Genomic DNA, 17,072 nt, shown 5'->3' with positions numbered 1-17,072 from the left:
CTGACAGGAGTGAATGAGTCGGATATAACAATGGAGTGTCACCTCTCTGCTCAGCCTACCTATGCTGCCTTTAATATGGGATAAAAACCCAGCACATCTGGGTATCACTTTCATTGTATTAGCCAGCTGATCCCTGACATCAGTTTATGAGTCTGTAATCTTCTTCCTCACACAATAGCGGACTAAACCATTTAACCCCATTGGGAGGGGAGCCATGATACAGGAATACAGCGCTACGCTAAAAAAGACCGTCTTGCCAGCTACAGCCTCTAAGCTCCCTAAGACTTGCCCTGGTTTGGGAGAATACATACACACACACACACAGGCACACAGGCCTTTTCCCCTCCCCCTTCTCTTTTTCCATCTTTGTCTCTCTAGCGAATTCAATTTTGTCTTCTCCAAGCGACGGCTTAAATGCAGACAATCTTATCAGTGGCTGTGCAAGCAGTGAGGGACGTGATTGAAACACCCCTGAAGTATTTCCAATGCAGACAAACCTTTCAGGAGTCTTAATTGTGTGTGTGATTTTTTTTTTTCCTCTCTCTCTCTCTCTCTCTCCCGGTCAAACACACATGCACAAACACACACAAAGAGGCAAACACTACCACACCTTCCCCACCTAGATCTTCAACAGCCTCCTCCTCCTCCTCACCCAGTTGTTACGCTGTGCAGCAGCTTAGGACAGTAATGCTCCATGACACCTGATCATGGCTTTAATAGAGATGCTGTTGTCAAGGGTTTAGTGTTGTGCTCCAGTTTATTTATTGGTTTGGTGAAGAAAATACAATTAAAAAAACAAAAAAACAACAGTTATCTCAAGCCAGCTATGATATGATGAATTGTTTTAAGTTTCTCTTTTAATTAATACAAATTTGCTGCAAAAACAAACACAAAATGTTCTTTTACAGTCATATCTCAGTCTCTCCAGGATTCTGCAGGCTGCTTTGGGATTTTTGTGGCCTAAAATGCCTGATTTCAGCTTTTCTTAAAATAAATAAATAAATAAATAAATTGCATGAATTTGTGGGAGTAGGTGAAAATTAAAAAAAGAAAAAAAAAAGGTTGCATTTTTTTTTGTATAATTCATTAAAACTCAAAGACAGCTATTTCTAGGGAGAATAAAACCACACTCTGCTCTGAGTGTTTATTGTAACCTTACCAAAAAGCCTCAGGATTATAAAATTTCAAACAAAATATGCTTTATTTGTAAAAGAAGTGGTGCTCTTAAAAACATAAAGCACAAAATTATGGGATAAAAGTGCACAGAACATGGATGAATGTCAATAACATTAACAAACCTTGTGTTTTTTTTAGTCCCTGTGACAAAATAACAAAAAGTTCAAACAGAAAAATAGTAAATAATAAAACATTGAGTTGGTTCATTAAGATGTATGTTTGCGTGGAGGACTGCTACAATTGGTGGAACTTGCAGGAAGCTACAATGATGGGTCAAATTTAAGCAAAAGTTTTAGTGACTGGACAAAATTGCGAGGTCATACAGAATTCATTTAGAAAACCGTCACAACTTCCTGGAGGGACTGTCATTTTGAGATAAATTTTGCCTGCTTCTGGCTTTCTTTGAAACGGTGGCTAAGATGGTGTCTGTTTTCCTCCAGTCTTACATGGAGGACCACTTGAAGAACAAGAACCGTCTGGAGCGTGAGTGGGAGGCCCTGTGCTCCTACCAGGCAGAGCCCAGCGCCTGCAGTGTGGGGCAGGGCGAGCAGAACTCCAAGAGGAACCGCTCAGACGCCGTGGTCGTATGTGAGTCCATTCACAATTCCATTTGTTTTTAGATTTTTATCTTTTGAGAATTTTCCCACTATTTACAAGGCCAGAGCAGTGCAGGTTAATCACTGTTATCGGAGTATTTATGAACTTATGCATTAAAGAGCTACACAAAACCATAAAAATATATTTCAAACAAACAATCAGTCTCAGTATTGTTTCTTAAACTTATTTTCCATGAGAACCAGTAAAAGCCTCAGTCATTGTGGTGAAAAATTTGTTGTTGTTTTTTTTATGCAAACAACTTGCTCGTAGGCCTCTCCAGGATAAAACTGACCAAAAACAAGAGGCATGTTTTTAGCTAACTTTATTATTATGCGGGGTTACAGAACCTTAGAAAAACTCCTGTCTTGGACTAGAACATGCACTGTGTGGGAGCCAAGATGCTGCTATATCAGAGTTTAGAGTAGCCATAGTCTGGTCTGTTCTTTATCCGATTTGGGAAAGTTTACATTCCATCAAGTCCAGCCAAAGTTGCATCAGATAGCCTCACGTTTGCCAAATGCATCGGTTATTCCTCCTCCTCAAATCCTGTTCTCTTGTAAAAGTGAAGAATACAGTTTTAACATACAAACATTAAGGCATGCATCCCACCTCCATTTTTTTCTGTATGAGCATCCAAACCATCCACGGGTTAGGTTAGAATGAATAAAAAGTTAATTACATTTTAATTAATAATACTCTACATTGATACCGGGGCTAATTAGCTCTACCCTGAAATACATGATCAGTGCAGGTCGTCTGCTCCATGAGCATGTTTTGTCAGGGACGTGTAGTTTTATCCTCAGTATTTTAACATGATATCATTTATGTAGCCATCTTAAAAGGTTCTCATTTTTGAGACTTAGTCATCTGGAGACACTGAAAGTCAGCTGCCCTACTGCGATGTGATTGGCTGGTACTCACTGCCTCTATGCATTCTTGATAAATTTAACCAAACTGCTATTTTGTCTCTAACTGAAAATCGTAAGTCTTGTAAGTCTGAAAACAAAAATATCAACAGGGACTTTTGGTTTCACGCTGGACACGAACCTCATTCTGCAGAGTGTATGTAAATCATGTGTGTAATCCACCACAACCTCCTCTCTAAACTTCTCCCAACTGATGATATCTACACTCGCGCTCACTGCTATCATCAGGCAACAAGTTCTAGCCAATCGCAGCACAGACGGGAACTTGTCATTGTCAATAAATCTCAAAAATTTTGTGCTGGCATTGCTCCTCTTTTCAACTTAGCAAATCCATGGTCACTGGATAGAAATGAGAAGTGTTTGTGTTTACTTCAGTCTGAAATGTCAGACACATATTTTCAAAAATAACTGCAAATTACAATGAGAATAGAAAGCTTGACAGTCGGGACGACAGTGGCTAACAGTCACTTCATCTTTTTACTGTATTTCCACAATCAGTCCATTATTATTATGAAGATCTACAAGAAACTACTAAATTCTGCCAAAGTTAGAACAGTTTTGGTTCTTTCACATGAAACATTTCTGTATTTCTGTTTTTCTCACTGGTTTGAGGTGGGCGGGGCTTAGTGAGAACGCAATGATATCACACAGTTCCGTGCACCGATCAGGGTTTAGCAACACTTTAATCCAAATTTCAAATGTGATCAAACCCCACCCGTACAGTCCCGATAAATAAGAGTTTTAACTGTGAAACTCATATTTATTACATTTTTAGGTATTTAAATTCTAAACTTTAAACTTTGATCTGTGCTTATGTAGTCATGGACATCAGAAAAAGGTTTGAGACCAAGTTTTTCAGAGGCTTTAACTTGGAGCAAATGTGTTTAAAAAGACTACTGAAGTGGGTCCAAGTTCATCGGAAACAGATTATATGAATCTTGCAACAGTTTCACTTGTTTAAGAAAAGGAGGATTTAAAGGCTCAATACTTCCAGACTTCTTAAGCTAAAATATTTTATTTTTATTTCACTTGGAACATTCCTTATTGAAGGTGGAGCAATTCAGGACTTCAGAATAGTGTGTGTCTGTGTGTGTGTGTGTGTGTGTGTGTGTGTGTGTGTGTGTGTGTGTGTATGATGAAAGTCTGGTGAAACTGCCCTGCAGCTCTTTCAGTTTCATATTCCTATGTTGCTGCTCAAAATTCTGTTGTTATTGTGTGGGGAGGAAAAACAGTGGAAAAGTATGTTGATGAATTATGCATCTCCATTACAGACGATCATTCCAGGATCACCTTGAAAGCAGAGAATAACCACGGCAACTCAGATTACATCAATGCAAGTCCAATAGTGAGTATTGTTTATTCATTATCGCTGTACGTTGTGGCTAATATCTGACGTCCCTGATGCCTTTTTAGTACCAGGAGCACCTGTTGTGGTTGGATGTTACTTTGAGATAAAAGAAGTTTTAAAGGACTTGTCATTGATTTGAGTGCATTGATCTTTTTTTAAAACTTTGTCTCCACGCCGGGAGCCTCGGTGGAGTTGGTGTGTCTTGCTGAATCACACCGCTACTTTCAAAATGGCCGCTCCCTGGAGAAGCCCCTTTTTTCATCCACACTAAAAAAGAATTATGCATTATATTTTTTGACTAAACAAATGTATCCAGAAAGACCCCAGTGTTGGAGAGGGCTAAGTCTTTTTTTGTTATAGTATTTTTCCCCAAAAAATTGCCAGTCATGATTTCCCCCGAGGCTGCTGAAAAGGGATTCCATCAAAGGGAACAGGAAACTATGCATTTCAAATACAGTGCCAAAATTTCTGAGGAGATAGATGTGGGGAGAGGGGAGTACACACAGCTGCACTAAAAGCCTATTACTCTTCAGAAACAAACAATGGAGACTTTTAGATGCTCTATTTATGCCCCCATTTTCCCTAATGGCATATTCATAGAGGTTTTTAGCTTATTTAAACAGTGCTGTAGTGCGACATTTGCCATCTTATAGAATAATGTTACAATAAACATAATCAATCAAGGGAAGAAGCGGATTGGTGCATTAGAAAAAGGGTGCAAAGTAAAGTAAACCCAAGACTGTTTTGTTGCAGTTCATCTAGAAACACAAACGGATGTTGAAGATGGGTGAAGTAATGGCGGATGCAGTGGTGTGTGGATGAAAGGACAGTAATTACAGCACAAAAGGGACCCCTGGCTGAGCCCAGCAAAACTGTGATAATTATGTCTGTCAATGCAGCTTCTTCCTCCTCATTAGCTTCAGGGGCAGTGGCCTACGAGTAAATAATCTGTCGCTTCTTTCTGAGAATCCGGGGTCACAGAGGCAAGGGGAGGGAGGTCCCTACAAAGCACGGGGCGACACACAAACACATGTGGGAAACGCTCGGATAATGGTTAATGCTTGACCACAACTGATCCAAGCGCTCCCAGATGTGCGGCAACATTAGGATGAGGGATGGTGTCAAAGTACTGTGAGGTGGCACAAAATGTGGTCAAAGCCTGCTTGTCTTTGTATTGTCTGGCCTTTTAATGCCTTCACGTCGGTGATAGCCGTGGCCGGAGGCATTGCATTTTCAGGTTTTCCATTCGTCCGTTCGTCTCTACATCCATATGTTCATCTGTACATCTGCCCAATTCTGTTGCACGCAGTATCTTAAGAACACTTGTCGAAATTTCTTCAGACGTGGCACAAACATGCACTTGGACTCAAGGAACAAATTAGATTTTGGTGGACAGAGTTCAAGGTCACTGTGACCTCATGTCTTTTCCATTCACATTTGTGAGCACGGTATGTCCACTCGAACTTTTGTGACCTCACATGACACGTTTTTGGCATAAACTGTGTGTAGAGAAATGGACAGCGTTAGAGCTCCCTTAAAGTGAAGCCAGAGCATCTCGATCACGTCCCTGGTGGCTGGCTGTCATACAGGTCATATATCCTGCCTCCCCTACATTAACAGATGGGACATGAGCCAAACTAAAACATCAAAGTACACTTTAAATACATTTTTCGCAAAGACGGTTTCTGTCATTTCAGGTAGTTCTTATCACACCGGTGTTTGTTCAAGTGTTCATTTTTCTGATCCGTCTGGTTTTAATTATTTATTTGACGATATATAAAAAACAGAGTTTCATGACATGATAGACAGCTGAGCTCTGCTTGCAGTTGAGTCATCTGGCTGTGTGGGCGGGAACACAAAAACGCAACTCAAACGCTGGGCGCTACTTCGCAGCCTCTGGCTCCAAATGAAATCACCAGCGCAAGATGGCAGTGCTCACATCTGAGATATTTTGGTTTCAGTTTTGTCAAGTGAGAGGAAGTGGAGATGCGTCGTCCGTCTTTTATTTATATTGTTGTATTTGCCTATAACTCAAATATATAACACTAATTATGACGAAATTACACACACATTTCAGTAGGATACAATAATGAAATACTGATATTTTATATTCAAAAAGTCAAAGGTCAGCTTCACTGTGACATCATAATATTCAGCTCTCTATCAGTCTCCAAGTGAAGACAGCATGCTCCTCACTAGAAATTATTCGCTAGAATCATACATGTCAATATAGTGAGAAAAAATACACTTAATACCTTTTATTGAATTCCATCAAAGTCTTCACTACATATATCATACCAGCATGGATATAAACTGGTCTGGTTGGCGGAGGCACACAACAGTGAGACAGTAATTCTAGTTTACAAAGTCGAACACCGTGTGTCTTTTTTCCATTTCCCACCTGTTCTCTGTGCTTTTGTTTTCAAACTATCCGGGATGAGCTCAAGCTGCCTTTTAGCTTCCTGCCTCCTCTATCTTTCATAAACAGCGGATCAAGGTGCTACAGCAAGGTGTTGAAAGTTGAGACGCTTCTCCAGGAGCAGATATTTGTGCAAGCTATTTTAGTACAAGCTATTTTACTTCAAACCAAAGAGCACTTCCTTGCCTTTTTTTGTTGCAGTCTGTCTTCTTCCCACAATGGCGAGGGGAGGACAGCTGAAACGCAGGACTACTCTTTCATGTTTGCGCTTTAGTATTCATGCAGGGATGTCAACACACAGCTACAGCATGTCTGTGTCCTTGAGATTGGCTAAACGGAGTGGCAGCACTAGCATTCGGCACCACCCTTTCATTTCTGTGGGGGAGATTTTTTTTTTCTTTTTAAACAAACCCACGAGAGGAATTTCAACCAGGAAGGATGAAGGGAAAATTGAACAACACGGTTATACCTAATTGAAGTAGAACAGCGGGTAATGAACATAACGTTTCCTGCGTGTCCTTTTGGGAAATAGAAAGGCAGTTACATTTTCACATTTCAGCCAGACCCTGTGTAGGTGTATTTAAAGAGCATTTTCAGTCATTCAAACTTCACTTCTGCCCTACAATGACAATTCATTTACAATTACAGCTGCAACTAATGATAATTTCATTATGCGTTAATCTGTCAGTCATTTCTCATTACATTGTTTAGTCGTTTATTCATTTTGTTTAGCTTAGTTGTCTATAAAATGTCAGAAAACGGTGAGAAATGTCGATCAGCCCAAGGTGATACTCTCAAATGTCTTGTTTTGTCCACAACCCAAAGATATTCAGTTCACTCTTGTAGAATAGTAAGAAACCAGGAGATATTTACATTTAAGACGCAAAAGAAATTGGACATTCTTTCTTAAAGAATGACTCAAAAAGATTAATCAATCACGTAAATAATTGGTGATTAATTTAATGGTTGACAACTAATCAATTAACCCTTGCAGCTCCAGTTATAACTAACATACGCACAATGGATACTGACATCATGCCTGACGTCTCATGGACACGTGATACAGATGTTGTAACTATAAATTATGGATGATCATAGATATGGTCAAATCTGTATCTGTGTCATTAAGTATTTCACTGCCAAACTTTGCAGAGAACAGTACCAAGTAATGCTGCACAACCAAAATCAAACCAAATATTATAAAAATGACAATATGGCCAAGTGTAATATCCGAATCACAGAAGCTGCAAAAGTACTGTAGTGCTGCAGAGATGCCCTGGCCCACAAATCCTGTTCTCCAGATGTAAGAAAACATGTTTTATTGTGTAGCATTGAGGCGGCTAAAACTCTGTTGCAGCAGGTAGCTTCTTTCAAATTTCTCAAAATGTTTGCTTTAATCTGTTATTTTTTTTCGGCTTTGTTGCTGACAGAAATGCATGTATAGGCATTTTTCTGTGAAATTGTGATGGAAAAATAATTACCACTAATCATGAATCATAAGCCAATCGCAATGCCTGTCAAAATAATCAACATATGATTTTTTTTTTTTTTTTTTTTTTTTTTTTTTTTTTTTTTTACATCATGCAGCCTCAGTACTGAGGGTGTGTCCCATTAAAATGAACAAAACAATCTGTTTCCACTGAGGCTGACTTGTAATTATATCACAGTTTGGAAGTAGATTTAGAAGAGAAAACAATTTGACATTTTTAATCCACCATTATAAAAATACATTACAAAGAGATAAATAATAAATGGAGTTGATTTTTATTTTAAATTTTGGACTGAAGTTGTGTGTTGGGGTTTATCAGCCGTTCAGAGCATTAAGACTTAATCCTGTTGTTGAGGTTATTAAACATGAGGAGAGAAAAGCATTATGGTAATATTAAAGCCATGAAGAAATGCTCAATAATTAAGGTCTATGAGCTTGACAAATGAGTCAAAGAAAAACAAAAAGAAGTGAAATGAAAAACTAGATGTACTTCGAAGCTCACGTTCAGTGTCCTTGACAAGTTGTTCTTCAGCATTAAAAAAAAAGCAGGTTCATAAAGAGTAAAAAAGCCATTAAGTACGACCGTGTGGTTTACATTTGTGTTGTTTCTTTACATTTTCCTTCCTAAATCTCCCTGTTAGAATTAAATAACGTACAAAAAAGCCTCAACTTTTGATAAATATACAAAAGAATTAGTTCACACCATAATTTTATAAATATACTACTGAATTCTCCTCATATGAGACTGTCTTTGGTAGGTGCACCATAAATAATAGACGTGCAAAAATACGGCACTGTTTGGGTGCATTGTCTATCAGCGTAATGCCAAACATACATCAAGAATGTATGCGTTTCTTTTCCTGCAAAATGTGTCAAGATCTCTCTCCTGATTCATCTGGCACTCGAGGGTGTGCATAAAAATTCCATTCAATAAAATGTGATCATTGATTTTGGGGAGGGGTGGAGCGACCCAGCCAACACCTACTCAATCAAGTTTCAATCACATCCCTCAAATCAAGTCCCCCGTGTCATTATGTCGCACCTCAACATTCAACTGCCTCACATTAACCGCCCGCAGGCTTTACGGTCCCGCCACAGTATCATGTTTCATGCAGAAACACGTCAAAGCGTGACAGAAGCTGAGATGTGAAAGACATTTCATGAGGTCTTTGAGGTGACAAGACTGTGCAGGACTGAACTGAAAACCTTCCTGAATGTTGAGATAATGAATGGGAAGTTATTGAAATACGAATTTTTATTGAGTAAGTGTTTATATTGAATATTCAAAGAGATGGAAGTTAGACTTCAAGGTTCGAAGTTCAGTTTTATTGTCATTCTGCAGTACAATACAGTTGTAGCCCTCTCCACACTACACTCGCAAAAAATGTATGAATAAATCAGTCATAATTATACCAGAATTTTGAACTTTGATACCATTATAAAAAACGATACGCGACACCTCTTTTGATACCATGACAAAAAAAAACGTCCTAGGAACGCAAAATATGGTGTTTTCTTCTTTTCTTTTCTTTTTTATTATCCTGCACACAGTGCTGGTACAGAAAAAAGTCACTGTTAGGTTTTGCTGCGAGCCAAATTTCAGATAGGACAGTAAAGACTGAACTGAGCTCAGGCCTTGAATGAGCACTATGATTTTTCAGATTTTTTTTAATAGATTCTGTACTTAACAGATATTGCATAGTTGTAAAGACGTGGTATCGAAAAGTTGGAAGTTTCAATACTTTTGACAACCTAACACAAATATTTACATATCTTAAATTAGAAGAGACAAACAGTAAAATAGAACAAAGCATATAAGTAGCTCTAAAGGAAGAAATAAAATGGAAAACTAAATTCACAAGGAAGATCCAGTTACATATGTTGTAAACACAGCTCAGCAATGAGGTTCCAGAAGTGAAAATCGCAATCTCATTCTGAATTGGGGATTTAGAGATTTGTCATATACCCCATTTACACCGGTATTAAAATGCGATCTGTTTCTGGATATGTTATCCAGATAAGGAAAATAGTAATGCAAGGTTTAAATGCAACATGACTGCAATGTGCTCAGATCTGTCTGACCATCTCTGGAGGTAGTTTGACTTGCATTATGTTCGGATCTAAGGTAGGTCTAAGCCCAATCTGGATAACGTATCCGGATACAGATTTTAATACCAGGTGTAAATGAGGTGTTCCAGGTGTTGTAGCCACCCAAGGTTGACTAACCACGAGCTGTGAAGATCCTGTAGAACCCACAGGTCTGATGGGTGGAGCTCATTGTTACCATGGAAATGTTTACTGCACCTGCAAACGGGTAGTTCTACTAGCAGGCTGGCTAGCTAGACTATGGTACTGGTAACACTGGTGTTAGCTGCCTTGAATGGTACATTGAAGAATCTCCAAACATGTTAAGAATTAATTAAATTAATTTAAAATACATACAATCAAAATACTACAAAATTTCATATAAAAATACTGGTACATGGTGTAAAATGTTTGAGAAACGCTGCACTATAACAATGTCAAAAGTTACATTTAAGAGAGAAAGCAGTATAATTTGCTATGGGATTACTAGTTCCTTCACTCTTAAAACAATTATGTACACAGTCTTTTACCTTTGCCTTTTTTCAGTTTGCCAACTTTTTTTTTTGCTTCAAATTAAATGTTTTATGATCACAAGTCATCCTGTAGTTGTTTGGCTTTGTTCCGGGGTTAAAACTCTTTATATAAGGATTTTCTGAAATGTCACTGGAGTGAATGAATGGGAAATCCAGAAAGTGAGTGGTGACTGTTGAGATCTATACTATATGTGCAATTTATTCTTAATATGAAGATTATACTTTGGGCAGAATTGGGAATGAGGGTAGTGCAAGGGTAACGGTAATGTGCATAAATGAATAGTTCCATGTAAAGTCAGAAATCTTTTCACTATTAAAAGGCTACAGTTTCTTTTAGAGGAGACTTCATCTTTCTATTTGCATAGAAAATTGATGAATATCAGTTTGCCGTGGCATTCTTCCCATAAACATTAGGCCTGTGCCTGTTAGTTGTAATTTTCTACTAGAGAAGCTGCACTGTCCAAGGTCTTCTTCAGTCTTTTTATACAAATATGTTTTAGGAGACTGATCTTGAACATTTTCTTCAAAAACAAGTTCAGCTGTGAGGCATCCTAATCACATTCTTCAAATCTTAATCCAGTATAGGATTGATGTTCACAGTTTCACATTAATAGTGGGTAGTTTTGTTTGTATTCTAGTATAATCAGACCCATTAAAGACTGCTCACATCCTGACAACAGAAGGGAAGTGGCAGAGAAGAGAGGCTGAATCAATGAATGAAACAGAAAGAAAACATCCAGCAGAGGCAAATGTTTTCTGCTCTCATCCCTCCATCCAGATGGAGGCTTTGATGGAAGTCTTTTACCCAGACTGTGTGTTTTCATCCACCAGTCTCCACCCAAACACCGTGTCACACTCTGTTCCCTCTCTCCCAGATGGACCATGACCCTCGCAACCCTACTTACATCTCCTCGCAGGGCCCACTTCCCTCCACCGTGGCGGACTTCTGGCAGGTAATATTCTTCTCCGTCATCACTGTGGGCTTTCATCTTCTTTTCTGCAGAGATGAGGGAAGAACCACAACAGAGCGGCACTATCTCTGTCTGGTTTTTGTGTGATGTACAGATTCCTGTGTGATTCTGATGTCTTCTTGGTCCAACACAAGAGTGTCTGTGATTACTGTTTCTTTGGTGTTTAAGCAACGGTGGAATTTCTCAAAGTGGAGGATCAGTTAAATAGTGCAGCCCCAGTTAGTGTCTCTCGTGTACCACTATTACATCCAAATCACAAAGCAAAGCATCTGATTGTCCTAAAAATATCCGCCTTGTGGTTAAATATCAGTCATTACTGCTCTGAAGGTATTTCAAGAAATCTCAAAAGATTATCATCTAGATGAAAAAGCATTCCATCAGGGGCGCAAAAAAAACCCATTTTCAACACTTTTCTTAAATTGGAACTGTATTTTCTAACTTCAGTAACTGGAATTAGCATGTCTGTTCTTGCACTTTTGTAAAAGCAAGTAAAATATTAACCCTTAATGCCTGATGTCTGCACTTTGCCTAAAAAAAAAGACACTCTGCCTCCTCTTCCCTGTGTTATAGCTCAGTAAAATCTGAACACACAGACATGATACACATATTTTTAGATTCAGTGTGACTCACACTTTCCGAGGATGTCATAATCTCTGGTGTCCATTACAAATAAACTTCCATTAAGTCTGTTTGGAAATCATGGAGATTCTCCTTATGACTGCAGAACTTGCCTGAGAATGATCATGTTTCTTAGTTTTCTTTAACACCAAAGTAATTCAGTAAAAGTAGTCTATACATTCTTTTTAGATTCATTGTGACTCACACTGTCTGAAGATATCATCATCTACTGTGTCCATTGCAGATACTTGCATAAATTTGTTTGGATATAAAAAAAAGTTGATTCTTTTAACTGCAGAACTTGCCAGAGAAATGTCACATATCACAGGTTTATTTAGTGTCAAAGTAATACAATAATAGTTGTCTGTACATGGGTACTTTGCAAATAGAAACTACTAACAGATATCACAAAATCTGCCACGATTTCTGCAATCAATATCAGATGATGTCCATTTAAGACATTCACTTACATTCATGTCAAGTCACAAAAAGCAATCGAATTATAATTGCCATGGGAATTTCAAAATAATGCCGTATGTTAATATAGATCAATATAGATCAACACTTCTACTCAGCATTGAACATATTGGATCGTTGAACATTGAATCAATATATCTGTCCAGATCGATGTATCGTTACACCCCTACTAAATGCCTGATTGTTGCGATTTGCTCCAAAAAGTCACTCCTTCCTTTCCATAACTCAGTAATGTCTGAACACACGGACGTGATACACATATTTTTAGACTCAGTGTGACTCACACTCTGTGAATATCATCATTTCTTGTGTTCACTGCAAATGAACATCCATATATCTGTTTGGAAAACACACAAAAAACAGAAAACCTCCTTCTAACTCAAGAACTTGCCTGAAAATCATCACGTTTTTACATTTTCTTTGGTATATAAGTAATCCCCTAATAGTTGCCTTCACATCCAAAGGCACACTGTAATCAGGACCTGCTAATGGCTAATTAGGCATAATTTTTGGTGACAGTTCATCAAATATAATCAAATACGGGCTGTAAAATCATAGCTCAGGTTGTAGCCCACAGCTAACTGACTGAATCCATGGCAACACTATATTTCCTGTTTACACTCCCCAAATTATGGTCCTGTAGTACCAAAACCTGAAGCCTGAATATCCTCAAATACAATTAAAACAAAGTATTATGTATAGTTATAGGGAAATTGTATGTTTTGCTCTGTGATTTAAATGTAACACATGAGAGGCACAAACTGCGGCTATAGCTAATGGTGCTTCAATATGTCAAGTCAAATAAAACCGTGTTACAAGCTGAATATGTACCACAGACCTGCAGCTTTTAGTTCTACATGTTAGTCTGGTTATACACAGCCCCAGGAAGTCTAATATTATTTGTAATAATGCTGATGTTTGCTCACATTTGCATTTTTCTCCGTGCTATTTGCATTCATTCCCTTGTCCATAAATGTCAGACGAGCCCGCCGTTAATCACCGGATATAGGCTATTGTAAAACATGTCGTCTTGTGTGGAGGTATGCCTTAAATGATGCATGGTTGCCAAATGGCGTTCTTATGTGTTAATAGGACAGCACTGTAGTAATTAGTGGGCCCATCACCTCCATATGGTGAAGTAACTCTGCTAGCCGTGACCAGGATGTGGAAGTGTGACGCATAAATCCTGGCAGACCAGCTGGCCCTGCACTCTGCACCCTGCATCATGGATACTCATTTCGAATCATTATGATAGTGCTGACTTGGTGTTGTGTAGCACAGTTGCTGGCACCCGTTTGTGACCAGTATGGTTGGATTCTGCACATCAAAAAGAGTTTAGCATGTGTGTTTTTTTGTTGCTGTTGTTGTAAATCGCTTCTTAAGCCCAAAAAAAAACAACCTGCTTACAAGCTTTGTCCTCACATGGTGTTCAAATTAATTAAAAAAAAAGAAACATTCAGTACCTATTATCTAAAAAGTGTACCTTAATTGACCACATCAGCCCAAATAGGAAAGAAAGGAGGCCTGCTTCCTGTATTTAATTTGTAAATTTGAAAGTGCCTCAAATGAAACAGTTGATAATTATCTCTTAGTCAATTTATTTGTTTGTTTGTCTGCCAATTTTTCCTGTGCCAGGTGAATAAATGCATATCCATTATCTAATGAAATGGGATATTTAGCCATGAACTCAACTCTAAATCTTTCCCAATTAAGCAGAAAATAATGGAAAATTAGACACAGATTGAGTGACACAATGAACATCAGCTCTGCGTCTGCGAATAAGAAGTAGCCATTCATTATTCAATATGGTTAACCTTGGATTGTGGCAGGAGAAAGGAAAAAAAACACACTCTTTCTCCCCATTAAAAGTAAACAAACAGGGGAAACACTGCCACTCTCATGCAAATGGACCATGCAGGAGGCAAATCTTTTTGCTCTGTCCTATCTAATCCACAGCAGCCCCAGGCAGCGCTCTGAAAGGCGGCTCTGCTCTAATCCTCCACTCCTCATTCCTCCATCCCTTCATCCTTCACTCCTCCATCCACCTCCCCTCCACCTCTCTCTCCATCCCCGGCTATTACCTTAGCTCTGCTGGGCCGTGCTTTCCTGCTCACTTCAGTCAGAGTTCACAGAGCAGCAGCTTCAGCCATTTTCAGGCTTTTTTTTTTGTATCTAGGCTTCTTCGATACAAGTGATGTACGGTGGGTTCATGTTGATGGAGCCTAGAAATTGTTTATGACATTAAACAGGGTTTGTACAGCTTTTCCAGAGTAAAAAACAACAACACCTAAACTAAAAATTTCTAGACTCTTATAGCCTTTATGAGAAAGGCTTCATCTTAAACATCTACCATAAATGCAACTGAAAATTCTTTTATGCCCACAGTAGGGCTGCAGCTAACCATTATTTTCAATATCAATCACTATTCACGAATAATCTAATCTTTTTTCTCTATTAATCTTTTAGTCTTTAAAAAGTGACTCTCTAAAAGGTGACATCTTCAGATTGCTTTTTTAGTCCAACCGACAGTCCAAAACCCAAAGATTCTTCATTTACTGTCACAAATGATCAAGAAAAGCAGCAAATCCTCACATTTATGAAGCTGGAACCAGCAAATGGTGACATTTTTGTCCAAAAAAAATGACTGAAAGATTAATCAATGATAAGAATAGTTGGCAACTAATTTTCCAAACAAAAAAGTTTCAAGACTCTCAAAGCCTTTATCATCACATCCGAATTGTTACTATGAATCCAATTGCAAAAAATAAAGTTTACAGAATTACTTTATACCCACATTATCACTTTGTGTATTTTAGCAGCTGTTCATTTTAACTTTGATTATAGGTTTTGATGATAATTATTGAATGCTCAGTAAACTCCATGCCAGGAGACAAACAATATGATGAGATCATTTAATTTCAGATTTTTAAAAAGATGTTTGGTTTACGTCAGAGCCCTGTTCATACAGGATTTTTTGAGGCTGATACAGGTTTTAGAGGGGAGGATATTCACTGATTACTGATATGGTGCCTGATACAGTGCATCTTTGAGCCGGAATAAAAACATACCTTTTCTTTGTGGATTGTACACAGATACTCAGAAGGCTGCTTTCTTAAACAAAAAACTTCATTAAAGAATATTATAAATTGTACATTAACATGACAAATGATTTAACAGTCAGGCTCTAAATCTTGATTAGTATGTAGGGCGCACAGATATTTTAAGGTTCAGAAACAAACAAAATACTGGTGCTCATGGATAAATAGTTTTCTTGTTTATTGTGGGCAAAAACATAAATGTAATACAGAACAGAATAACGTAATACAGAACAGCAGAAATGGCACGTTGTAAATGATAACATTCAAACGCCATTTAACGCCGTTTGAACCTCACCTGTTTACAAATCCATTTCTTCTGTTCTGTATTACTCGGATAATGGCTTATAGCTGAAACGAGAAAAGGACAAAAACAAGAAAACTATTTATCCTTGAGTGCTGGTATTATATTCCTTTTTGGTTTACATGAGTGATTGTGCCGATGAAACACACGATTCACACGAGTATCTCACGTAACTGGTAGAATTAAGCATTTTCCAAACTTTTTAAGACTTTCTACAAACCCTGATTTAAGAAACAAAAACAAAACAAAAAAAATATGGGCTTTTTATGAGCTGAGGATAGAAAATAAGAAAGCACTTGTGCGTCACTACCAACAAATATTTGCCAAACCTTACCAGACTAAATGGATAATACTCCCTCACATTATCACCTTGCCTAATCTCATCACATCTTGGTGCAGTTGGCACAGTTGGCGTGTAATGTGTCCACTGGGTTGGATCACAGAAGCTTGTGATTAGTGTATAGTCAAGGCCATTGTGTTTTTATAGCAATCATAAAAGCCGCGTTTCCTCCTCATTTTCCTAATGGCTGCCGTGGGCCTGTATTTTTTTCCCAAGGACACATTAGATCGTGATAAGATGAAATGGAGCCGCGGCTCAGTAGATGTTGTGATCCCGTTCAGACGACTGAGAGAGGGGGCGACACGTGACGCGCCCTCCCGCTGCTCTGCCCAACATTTATCATTTGTCACACGCCGAGAGGTGACATTTATTCATACTTCCTGGACCAAGATTAAGAAATCAATTTCACTCTAATACGGGGCTGCCATGTAATGCTAATGCGCAATATGCTGCTGGTGGTGACACAGTTCAGCTACATATTAGTGCTATTGTGATGTCACATGTGAGTATAAACGGCTTGTTGATTGCGGGATGTCTGACGTCTCTGTTCTGGTGTGTAGATGGTGTGGGAGAGCGGCTGCGTCGTCATCGTCATGTTGACCCCGCTGTCTGAAAACGGGGTGAAGCAGTGTCATCACTACTGGCCTGACGAGGGATCTGACGTCTACCACATCTACGAGGTATGTAAGCGAGG

General features: G+C 38.5%; 1 protein-coding gene across 1 annotated transcript in view; it reads left to right on the top strand.

Moving 5' to 3' along the window:
- The window catches only part of ptprn2 (protein tyrosine phosphatase receptor type N2), a 183,741-nt gene that overhangs the window by 150,988 nt on the left and 15,681 nt on the right, over nt 1–17,072 (top strand). The window contains exons 14-17 of the mRNA XM_084746815.1: nt 1,617–1,764; nt 3,971–4,044; nt 11,449–11,526; nt 16,939–17,058. Coding sequence (XP_084602941.1) covers nt 1,617–1,764; nt 3,971–4,044; nt 11,449–11,526; nt 16,939–17,058 — 420 coding nt within the window. The remainder of the gene's footprint in view (nt 1–1,616; nt 1,765–3,970; nt 4,045–11,448; nt 11,527–16,938; nt 17,059–17,072) is intronic.

The sequence above is a fragment of the Lutjanus erythropterus genome, chromosome 21, assembly GCF_056507025.1.
Source record: "Lutjanus erythropterus isolate fLutEry1 chromosome 21, fLutEry1.hap2, whole genome shotgun sequence".
NCBI lineage: Eukaryota > Metazoa > Chordata > Actinopteri > Lutjaniformes > Lutjanidae > Lutjanus > Lutjanus erythropterus.
The sequence above is the reverse complement of the archived record's forward strand: the minus strand, read 5'-3'. Positions and strand labels throughout refer to the sequence as shown.